Genomic DNA, 12,453 nt, shown 5'->3' with positions numbered 1-12,453 from the left:
GCGTTATTCATTTCAAAACTTGGCTACTTTTTATTTGTTGTATGCTATTTAGCTACCTTTTATGTGTCACTGAGCTATTTAGCTACTATTTATTAGTCCTTTTGATGCTTTGCTACATTTTTATTTGTGGTATGCAAATTTGCCACTTTTTATTTGTCATTTAGCTGCTTAGCTAACTACTATTTATTTGTTGTAAATATGATATGATGGATAAATATGCATTTTATTCATTGTATGGCTACTTAGCTACTTTTCATTTGTTGTTTAGCTACTTAGCTGTTTTTTATTTATCATTTAGCTACTTAGAATTACTTACAGTTCACATACCACCAGTACTGTCCTCCTGAAGAACACTAGGAGTTCAAGGTCTTTTAGATTCTTAGTAACCCTGTCATTAAAAAAACAAAACAAAAAATCACTCTTTCTGGGAATTAGAGGTCTGCATGGGCCTTAAAATGAAACCCGAACCCGACCCGTACCCGAGACCGTGTGGCCCGACCCTACCCGGCCCAAACGATACCGTCAGATTATAAGCCCAAATCCGAATAATAATTTCTTCTCCTAGCAAGCACTGTTGCAATAGGCTGTATTTTATGTAAGCATATAGGCAACATTCATAACAGTATTGAAACAGTAAACATACAGTTTTAACAAGGCCACCCCTCGTTACACTAGAGCAGAACAGAAAAAAAGCATACCGTTTATGCGCTGAAACTTTGCTTGGTGCAGAACAATCTGGAATAATATGAAACAATGCAACAGTCCCCTCTTTACAGCCTGAACTTGTTCAGAACGTTGAATCTTTGTGACACCTGCGCTAAAAACAATCTAGATGCAGCGCAAAGAATGAAACAGAATGCAGGTGTCTCGACATGCATTTTTGAATATGTGAAGTTTTATTAACATGACACGGTGCTTAAACTGTGCCAGTCCTGCGCGAGATGCTGAAAAAACAGTGGGACATGGCGTAACAGTCAAAGACATTTGTCCAGCATGTGTTTACATAGGAAAACAATGGGAAAACAGAACAGAGGAGTGCAAAAACACGTTTGGTGTGAACAGCCCCTAACTCGTCCTTTCGCGTGCCTGTGAGTGAAAGCGCGTGTTTATTTTTTCATTCTGTTTATTACAAATCTGAACCTGCAGTCCTACTTGATCCGAAACTGATCCGAACCTGACCTGAAACCCATCAGTTTCTTGGGTCCTGTCGGGTTGCAGACTTCTACTGAGAATTGAACCCACAACCTTTTGGGAAATCAGCCAAGATCCTTAACCACTATACCACACCTCCCTTGAAGAGTTTTGTTCCTCTTGCACCATATATTCAAAAATACCCACTCATCAAAGTCACAAACAGTCCACAGTCAATTTTAAATTCCCTAGCAGTTTTCTAAGAGCCACATGCAAGTTTCCTCTTTGTTTTTCCACACAGCAAGGATGCACAATTAGCTACTCTTATGCAATAAATCATAATTCATCTCCCTATATGGGACACACATACTAGTTTTCTCATTTAATCTACATTTCCTACATAATACTCAGAGTAAAGGTTTGATGAATAGATCGAAGCAAATATGTCCCACAGACTGAAGGCGGGGGGTGTTAATTACTATTCATGCACATTGGTTAAAATATACCCTTAACCTATATTGTATGCTAAAATTGAGAAAAAATGTACTCAAAGAAAGTGGGTGCAAATTGCTGCCTCATTTTTGGGGGGTAAATTCTATAGTTTTTTTTTTTTTTTTCAGTGAAGGCCACTTGAAATCGTGTATAAACCCTGTGATGCTGGGATCCCAATTACGGAGCATGTTGTCTATTTCTCAGTCCCCAACATGGGAGAAAAAAAAAAAGATGGAATTGATTTGACAGTCCTGTTCTGAATTATTGTTTCCTTTCTGGGAAGATAAGGATTAACTTTGGTATTTTTTTTATTTATTTTTTTTTCACCGTCACACTCCAAGAGTTACTTTTTTCTGTCCTTTAGAAGCATCGCAGTTTTGATGTAACCTGTCACTACATGCAGAAATGTGTGTATATTTAAAGCATTTTAACTGCATCGAGTCTAAAATAGAATTTTCCGCACAGATATTGAAAAGTTTGCAATTTCTTTCATTGCATTTTAAGATTGTTTAACTGAGTTTAACTTAAAAAGAGGAAATCATAAAATCTATTAGCGTTGTTCACATACACATATTGCTCAAGCACAATATCATCATTATTACCACATCATTCAAATTTTTTAACTTCACTCTTACAAATCAAAATCAACTATTCTAAAGTTATTTTTTTATTGCTCATTTTTTATTTTGCTTCTAAGTTTTGACACATAATTTGGGTCAACTTCTGTTCTTTATAAATTAACATAACTTGACCTAACTCAACAACTTAATTGTAGTATTTACAATGATCTAGCTTCATTATTAGGTTAATAAACATGCACAGAATTGGGATCTTTCTCATTTAATTTAAGGACATTAACTATCGAATTACATTAAGTTCAACTGAAATATTAATTGAATTCATGCTCATCTCTTGGATTTGTAGGATTACACTGGAATAAATCCCTATTCTGTAGAATAAAATCTGAGCAAAGCTTTAGCTGGCCACTATGAAGTTACAATTTACAATGCAGTTTTAATGCATTTCATTCCTGTACAACCTGCATTCTAAAAAGAGACTGACACCTTCAGAGTTCAAATACAAATCTTACTTTAGGTTATAGCCAAAACTTTTTATCCACTGATAAATATTCTAATGGCATTTTGGATCAAGCCAATCTAGACAATTACACAGTGGAGAACTAAACTCAAGATGAGACGATACTTATGCTCAGGTTCAAATCTAAAAAAGGACAAATAAATGAGAGAGAGATCAACTTATTTTTATGTATTTATTTTTCTCAGAATAATGTTTTTTTTTTTTTTTTTTTTTTGTTTTTTTCTGCAAGTGTAGTGATTGTGATTGCCTTCCAACCATAAGCAAGCTGAATGTGAAATTAATTTAGTGTCTTATTGTGTTTATTTCTCTTGGCATGGGAAAAATATAAAATAAACTGAAGACATTGAACAGGGTCTGTTTTTTCTTTCTTTTTTTTTTCTTTTTTTTTTTTTGGGTTTAGTCATTAATTTTGATTTGTGAAGTCATGCTTAATAATGTTTTGCTATAATTCTAATACTGCATCACTTCAATTTGTTGCAGGGGGCAAAAAGAAAAAGCCTCCACATGGAATTTTGTTTTGCATCTGTTGTAACATGATACAGTATATTCCATAATATTCTACTCTATGTGTAACTTGTTTTTAGACACTGTTGTGACCATTTTAATTTAGTATTTGACATAAATGGACAATATTTTATACTGTTATACCCTGTTATACTGTATGCTAGAAATATTAAGCCCTAATAAAGGTATAAAATTGGCCCTGAAAATCAATTCTAGAGGGTTGTACATGTTCAGATTTTACTCTGTGTTTTCTGTGTTTCTGCCAATATGAACCATATTTGATCCAACTCTACAATAGAAGATGCACAACATTTCTTACTGCAGAAAACATCACATGGATGCTTTATAAAAAGCATTTCAAACTCTTTCCTGCCTAATATTGCATTGGCACAAAAGCGACTTTTAGGGCAAGTGAAATGTTTGTTGACAAAGATTTTCAAAGCACTTTTGTGCAGGTTAATGGAGCAATTTAACAAAACACCAAACGCATCAGCAGTTACAAGACGAACAGTGTAGGATTAAAGTACACAGAGTTATTTTGAATTTCAAACATCCATTTACGTGTCTCATATATGTTCCTTGTTTTCTTTTGTCATTGCAACTTCAGACCAAACGTCTGCCAAGATGTCTTTGAAGGACTCAGATGTTAAATTAAAGGTGAAAGTGCAAGGTTTCTTGTTTTCTTTTTTTTTTTTCTTATCTAGTCTAGTCATTCCAAAAGTTTGCATTTTTCAAATAAATACATGATAAAATACATGATCAGAATGACAATTTGAGTGAAAAGCTAAATTAAAAAAATGACATTTATTAGATCATTTCGTGTAATTTTTTGCTTTAATGACAACATGCATGCGCTAATGCTGGCATGGATTTCACAAGTTTGTGCCAAACTTGGTGATCCATGTAAACCCAGCAAGATTTGAGAATGTTCCAAAGACCATCTTGTGTGCTTCAATGGAAGCAAGGAAATCTGACCGTCTCTACAAATTTGCCTAAATCTGATTATTGACCTAGAAATAATGCAGAATTTTACACTTATTTTATGTCATAATATTTCTTTAAAAAAAATAAATAAATAAAATAAAAAAATCCTCAAACTTTCTGTTTATTTCCATGTTTAATTTAGATTTGGACATTTGTATTTCAATGTTCCAAAGACATTTGGGCCCCACTGTATTCTCTGTTTTACCCCTTGGCCAGTACTCTTGTCTAGAGTCATTTCAGACTCCCTTTCTCTCCCTCGCTCAACTCAGCAGCCTTTCCACCATATTGAACCGTTTGTGACAGTGACCGGAGAGGCAGAAATAGCACGCAAACTGTGTGTTCACTTAGTGTGTCTGAGCGGAACATTCGTGTCAAGCTGCAGTCTCCAGCACACGCAAACTCTCTCTAAGGTATGATTCTCCGAGATGGGAAACATGCTATTGCTGGAACGCGGGAAAACAGCCACGTATCCAGAGGCTGGAAGAGGTCAAGAGGTCAGAAGTGTTTCTGTCCTCATAGTAAACAAGTGTGATATGACAATATAACAGATCAACAGTGTGGGATTCCAATTCTTTACTTGCAATGAAAGTAATGAAGGGGGTTGGTGGACTGATAATTTCTTTTTTTTTTTTTTTTAATTGCTGTATATTTCAAAAGGATTTTTTATATAATATATATGTTGTTCATTTGTTCTTAAGTAGTTTCTTCTTACGTCACTCAATATATATATATATATATATATATCTCAAGATTTACGCATTTCAATTTCAGAACAAAATCCAATCAAATTCTGTTGAGTAATCTTAATAAAATAAAAATCCTAATACTTAATATTTTTGTTAAAAATTACACTATTCAATTTGATGGAATTTTGTTATGAAAATAAAATGCATAAATCTTAAAAATAGGCTCAAATATTTATTTATTTTTTGAGTGCAACTCATTAATATTCATAGGTATTTGTATTTAAAGTGTGGTTCTGGTACACATACACTTTTGGATGTTTGGACAGGCACAGAAACATAATATTAACGTACTGACAGCATCTAAAACATAAACATTTATACAAGTACAAATGTTTTCGAATCCTTTGAGGTTTATACAATATTGAATTAAAGAAATTAATTCATTATTTTATAATAAATTAGAATAATTAGATATGTTAAGTACAGTAAATATTGAATGAGATTTCGTTAGTTTGTTTTGCCAGCATCTATGGCTATTTTCATGGCGAAAACCAGGTTCAAATATAAAAACGGGTAATACAACTATATACAATGTTTAAGATTCATTTTTAATAAAAACTCTAAAATTGATTCTGGACTGACTTTTAAAAAACGCTTCAAGGGTGTCAGCAGAATAAAACTTTGCAGAGGACTAGAAATACCACAGTCCAAAAACAAAATAAGTCTGACAGATAATAGACTATCAAAGGATTTAATTAAACAAAGATGCTGTCAATACTTGAATACTGCACATGCCAGTGTCTATCCACATGTAACATAATATACACATTACATACCTATAAATGAGATCAGCCTACTTTTATAATTATAAGTAGATTTGATTTCTTCAGCAGAGTGTAAAACCATAATTAAACCAATGTAAATCTCTATCTGTCGAACTGTACAGTGGTACAATGAATTGTAGTTAATTGATAAATTGGGTCGATACTAGTGTAGCATATTGCAATAATGTTTGTTAAAGTTATTAATGAAAATAACTATAAAGTCAGTGTTACCAAGAAAATCTGGCATTTGGCTGAGTCTGTTAGGTTGGAAATGTTTGGCAATCCCGTTCTAGACACATAACACAAATACATAACACTGAAATAATATAACTTAAGCTTCTATTCATTAACATTATTAAATGCATTAGGTATCATGAACTAACAATGAACAATATATATTTTACCGCATTTATTTATCTTGGTTAATGTAACTTAAAAAAATACAATTGTACAATGTTAGTTCACGTTAGTTCATAATGCATTAATATTAACGTATGCAATTTTAATAATTTGTTAGTTTATGTAAAAATGAACATTAACCAAGAATAATAAGTGCTGTAAAAGTATTGTTCATTGTTAGTTCATTTTAACTAATGATATTAAGCTATTTAAAGGGGTGAATTAAAAAAACAAAAATAATAACTGACAGATATAAAATATACCAAATACTGCAAACAATACAGCATTGCAGGTTGTGTTCACGGTCAGCAATAATATATGATACATGTACTGTATATTCAAAACCCTAAACATTCTTTTTGCGTACTTGATGAGTTCCTACATAATTAAGAAAAGATAATTCTCTCTCTCTCTCTCTCTCTCTCTCTCTCTCTCTCTCTCTCTCTTTAATGGGATTAAACATATCATGACCCTTATATCTCCGCAACACTTCATTTTTAGGCAATTTAATGCTCAAAATATTTGTATTACTTTAAAATCATATGTAGCCAGTGATATGATCCATTTCCAAAATTCACCTTGAGCATACAAATGTATGTTATCGCACAGATCGCAAAGCATAATGACAGATCCGAAACAATGTGTTACATGTTCCACAGTAACGGACTGGCCCACACACACACACACACACACACTTGAGTTCATGCTTGCAGAAAAAAGATTTTCTGCAAGTTTCTACTGATCCTAAGACACACATACACACTCACATGCATGCAAGTCCATCTCGAATGAAGTTTTCTTGTCTTTCGCACTGATACAAAGAAGTAATATAGATTAAATCATCAAATATAGGGGAGATCGGGGCTAGCTGTCACACTTTTTACTCTAGTGAATATTTTTCAGCATAGATTATAAAAAAATTTATTAAAAAAAGGTAATTTGTGTATATACAAATACTACACCTTAAAGTCTTGGCTACAAAACATCTAAAGAATATTTCCATCATTACTGACCAGGAAAAAAAGATACAGTTGATTTAACACATGTTTAACTTTTGTGACAACATGCCCCAATAGAAGGGCATATTGTCGAAGTATATGGGATAGGCTGTCGCAATGGAACCTGCCAATAAACAACCTATTGAATGCTTTTCAGCAAGACTGAAGCAGAAAACAATTCCTAAAACCGCAAAATAATAATAATAATAAAAATCTAACTGTTATTGTTTTGACTAAATATATTGTAATAAATCAGTTGTATAAAATTACAGCATTTATAAAACACATGTCCAACCTAGCATTTATGAAATCTACCTTTGTCCTGACAACACAATTCAAGGTAATGGTTCAAATCTATCTTCATTACATAATTGATCCTTGCCTTAATGTATTTCAAAGTGATTTTTATTGTGCTTGCTTGTTTACCCAACAGCTATTTATTCAGTGATATTGAAATTTCCGAAGACAGAACTGGAGTTTGCAAGACAGAATTTACAAAAATGTCCTAATAATGATAGTTTTGAACTAGACATTTGAAACCAACATTCAAAACCAATGCTTGAGAAATCACAAATTTGTGTAATTGGACTTTTGACTCAAAATATTTAGTTACTGAGATATAGCCCTTCTGTCAACTTCTCTCTGTGACAACTAGCCCCACTTGCCCCTAAAATGCATCACTTTGTAGTACTGTCAACTGTAGGCAAGACAGCAATAATGCATGCCCATATCATGCCAACAGACACACACTTACCTTCATTACTAGCAGTTCCCCTGGACCCCAGTACCTGCATTGATATAGTCCACACTAAGAGGGGCACGAGCCCCGGATCTGATGCCATCTTGCGACTGTGGACCCGGAGCGTGGGGAGAAATCTCTCTCTCTTTCTCTCCCTCTGTCTCTCTCTCTCCCTCTCCCTCGCACGCTCGCTCTCCTGCACTGTCTGCCAGGGTAGAAGTGGAGCTGCAGTCTCATTCAGGAACTGCTTTCAAAACTGCCTGCCTTCACTTGGACACATGCAACACCACCAGGCGCAGCGCGGGGGTGTGTTCAGTGCTGCCTGTCAGATGGAGAAGCCAATCAGAAAGCAGGGTTTGGAATATGCACAAGTCTTACATTGAATCCACAACACGTCCTACATGTCTGGTCTGGAGCCACATTCCTATGCATGCATTTAGATGAATAATTTGATTAATATTGTGTTTGGAAAGCTGTGTTTTTATTTGATTGATATCTGGTTTTGATATGTTCTACATTATAAAGAAATTACTTTTGTTTACAGAAAATAAAGAAATAAGGCAATATGTCTTTTGTTTAAGGTGATTCAAAGAATAGTTTGACCAAAAATTAAAATGCTCTCATCATTTACTTATCCTCATGCCATCCCAGATGTGTATGACTTTCTTCTGCAGAATACAAATTAATATTTTTAGAAGACTATCTCAGCTCTGTAGGTCCATACAAGACAATTGAATTGGTGCCAAAATTTTGAAGCTCCAAAAATCACATAAAGGCAGCATTAAAGTAATCCATATGACTCCAGTGGTTAAATCCAAATCTTCAGAAGTGATACGATAGGTGTGGGTGAGAAATAGACCAATATTTAAGTCCACTTTTGCTAGAAATTCTTCTCCATGCCCAGTAGGGGGCGTATGCATTAATAGTGTGAATCACTAAAAACACCAGAAGGAGAATGTGAAAGTTAAAGTGGAGATTGTCTGAGCAGGGAGAACATTTTATAGTAAAAATGGACGTAAATATTGATCTGTTTCTCACCCACACTTATCATAACACTTCTGGAGACACTGATTTAACCACTGGACCACTTTGTTATCTATACGTCTTTTGTCCATTTTAGAGTTTCGGCAAAGGGGAAGATTATCAGTGAATAACGACTTAAATTTCAGTTTGTCTGTCGCACAAATCTTTCGTATGACGTTAGATGACCCTGAATTTACCGTATTTACTGAATTACTGAATTTACACTGCGCTTTTTGTCAATTTAATGCTCAACAATTTTTGAAATTCAGCCTGAACTCATGAAAATTAGGTGACTGAATAATTACTGGGTAGACATTTTTGCAAAATGATATGACATGGTCCCGTAGTCCCGAGGTAAAATGTCCACTGTGTGGCGCTAAAAGCGAGTAAAATTTTCTCCCAAACAGATTTTTAAGGTTAGTGCTTTATGGAGTTTTAAATCAACAAAACCTACCTCCCTACCTAACCGACAGTGTCATAAAAAGCAAATGTGATGTCATTTTGTGGTGCTTCTATGACACTTTCAGCACGTATCGACTCGCATGCTCTTCAGTAATCCTTACTCCCGTCATTTGAATCTTATGTGCAATCAGCTGCGCTACTGATCGCACATGATCAAGCTAGTAAATGTAGTTGGTTGTGTAATGCAAACATTAAAAGATATCGCCTTACATGTCATGCGCTATAGTGAAAGAGTTTAGATGACAAAAGACAGCATTGTGTGAGGAACAAGTATATCTGCCATTTTAATCGTGATTGGTGTGAAAGTGAATAAAAGTCATTGTTGTTGTAGCGCCTGTAGTGTTCATTTCATCAGGAAACTGCCACAATACGAACAAGGAGCCACGTAAAAATCAGATTGCAAAAATGTAGGTACAGTTATGTTGTTTGGATTACTGAATGATAGTGTTGTAAAATATAAGCATAATTATTAACAACTTCAACAATCTTGAAAATTTCACTTTTTCTAAACTGAACATTCAGTTCATCAGATATGTGTATCAAATGTCCTCCACCACTTATTTTAGCAGGTAAAAAAGCAAGGCATTCAATTTCAGATCAGTGTTGTTATTATTTGCAAATAAGTAGCCACCTCGATCGCCATCACATGATGGATTTTCTGATTAAGTGCTGCCGGCACAGATGAAATGATGTCTGCTATCGGGTTGTAGCTCATCTCTTCTAAGAGCGTTTCTCATGGCAATATCTGATTCAGTTAGACGTCCAAACTTGAGTCTGTATTTGCTTTTCTCACATTGATTCAAATTAATCCATAAGAAATCTCCATTGCTCACAGCATGACACTTCTTGGTGTCACTGTCACCTGCTAAAAGTGCATCGACATATTTTGCATCTAAGATTTCTGTTGAATCACTCAAACGTTTCAACTGACATGGAAGAATTTTTTTCTAGTAGTAACTAATAGTAAACATGCTATTACTATTTCTTACATTTCTTTGCAAAATTAATATGTATTGTTTATGCTTCAAATGTTTTACTTTGCAGAATGACAGATTTCTTTCCTTGATACTGTGAACAAAAAAAGTAAAACATTTTCTTAAATGTAAACATTATACTAACCAATAATGAGAGAGAAATGTGGTAACACTTATAATAACTTGCATTAATAATCAACAAAAAAGATTATATAGTCCTTAACATATTGGTAGTTCATGTGTATTCAAGTGTGAAAATCAGTTAAAAAAAAATTGGACACACTTAAAAGCCTTTTAATCTAAAGTCTTATTCTTAAATGCCTAATGCTAAAAAGGTTTTTTTTTTTTTTTTTTTTTTTAGAGAGAGAGAGAGAGAGAAATATATATATATATATAATGTTGGTAAAAAAAAAAGTTATACTTAAATTTAAATTTAAATTATATTTCTCTCTCTCTCTCTCTCTCTCTCTCTCTAAAAAAAATAAATAAAAAAACCTTTTTAGCATTAGGCATTTAAGAATAAGACTTTAGATTAAAATGTATATATATATATATATATATATATATATATATATATATATATATATATATATATATATATATATTTAATTTAGCAAGGTTTATGTTTTAAACAAGAAAGGATTGTACTAATGGTGTAAGTTTTGGTGTCAATTTTAACATTTTTCTTTTTGAATTAAGTTTATGGGTCAGTGACATGAAGCTAATTTTTTGTTCAGATCTATTAAATTATTCAAAAACACATTATAAATGCACAAAACAGTTACTTGAATACACCTCTTCTATGTTGAACAGATGAACATGTTTTCAATTTCTCAGTTCAAAGGCACTCGAGAGAAACCTGACCTCTGGTTTTTAGAATATATAGTATGTACATAATCCAATATTATTTAGTGACTTGAGCAAAAACCCATCAGCACACATCATTTTTTTACCCTTATGACAGCTTATAACGTGTGCAAGTGTTGTACTCATACCTTTTTATATTTCAACAGCAAAACCAGAGAATAATAAGTCTCATGTAATCGCTGGTTTCTTATGTTGACTAAGCTTTTTGGATTAAGCTTGTTTTTAGTACTTATGAGCGTCTTGCTCAGTGTCATGATCAGTGTCGTCTGGGAGAAGAGCAGCTTTGCTGCTGCTGTGTTTCTGCATCACAAATCCACAAATTTGCGCTGTGATATCGGCGTAAATAAAACGACATGTTTGATGTACTGTAGCTCTGGGTTATGACAACGTTGGTGTCACAGGAGAGTTTCTGCAGCTCTAAATGTTGTGCTGCTTGGTTTTAATTACACTATAATGTGTTTGTTTATGTATCGTACGATACATATAGTATTGTATCGTGGGCGTCGTATCATACGATACGATACGATATTTTTTTATACCCCTAATTTCTACGAACTTGAGATATCTGTTTTAAACTACATTTTCAAAAGATTTATCATTTTTATCACCTTAAACAACCTTATTATTCAATGAACCTTATTTTCACTTGTCTTTCCTTGTTTTAAGCATTAACCTCAGTAAATTTTGTTTGATTTCTTTGAAAAAATAATCAATGTATGTCATTTCAAGTAAATCTGCCTTGTTTAAAGGATGTTTAGGTAGGTGTACTGGGCAAACAAGGCAAAATACTAATTAATACTGATTAAGAATGTATTTTTATTTATTTTTTTTGTTTTATTTTTTTGCAAAGAATATAATTAATACAGAATATTGCAGATGTGTGGTCACAGCCCTGTAAAATGTGTAACTGTTTGTTAAGGCTCTCAATGAAACTTTTTAAACAAGTATTACCAGAAATGTAAGTCTCATTACTTTGCATATACAAAGTGAATTCTTCATCTTTGGTGTTGCAGCTGGCCAGGAGAAAGAGATAGAAGAGAGGAGAATAGAGGAAGGGAGAGGAGAGGAAAAAGAGGAGAGGCACAGAGGGAGATTCCAAGCCAAAGCCTGCCAATGTCTGTGCTGAGAATACAGGGGAGATGTTGTGTTGGGTCACAGCTATCCCTATTTACACCCCCGTGAACGACATGCCTACGTGTGAGAGGGCCAAGACATTTGGATGAGTCTGTGATCCTCTGTTTACAACTCAAGGCCAAAAAGAAAATACAAGAT

The 12,453-nt window shown here is 33.7% G+C and overlaps 1 protein-coding gene across 3 annotated transcripts in view; it reads right to left on the bottom strand.

The window, feature by feature from the left end:
* LOC127427851 (ephrin type-A receptor 8-like) overlaps positions 1-8,058 on the bottom strand; it is a 122,644-nt gene extending 114,586 nt beyond the window's left edge. For 2 of the 3 annotated variants that reach the window (XM_051675686.1, XM_051675687.1), the window contains exon 1: positions 7,871-8,057. In XM_051675686.1, the coding sequence (XP_051531646.1) occupies positions 7,871-7,958 (88 nt within the window). In that variant the 5' untranslated portion in view covers positions 7,959-8,057. Of the gene's footprint in view, positions 1-7,870 lie in introns of all 3 variants that reach the window. The other variant, XM_051675688.1, reaches the window with a different exon arrangement.
* Positions 8,059-12,453: the final 4,395 nt, after the last annotated feature.

The sequence above is a fragment of the Myxocyprinus asiaticus genome, chromosome 37, assembly GCF_019703515.2.
Source record: "Myxocyprinus asiaticus isolate MX2 ecotype Aquarium Trade chromosome 37, UBuf_Myxa_2, whole genome shotgun sequence".
Classification (NCBI taxonomy): domain Eukaryota; kingdom Metazoa; phylum Chordata; class Actinopteri; order Cypriniformes; family Catostomidae; genus Myxocyprinus; species Myxocyprinus asiaticus.
The sequence above is the reverse complement of the archived record's forward strand: the minus strand, read 5'-3'. Positions and strand labels throughout refer to the sequence as shown.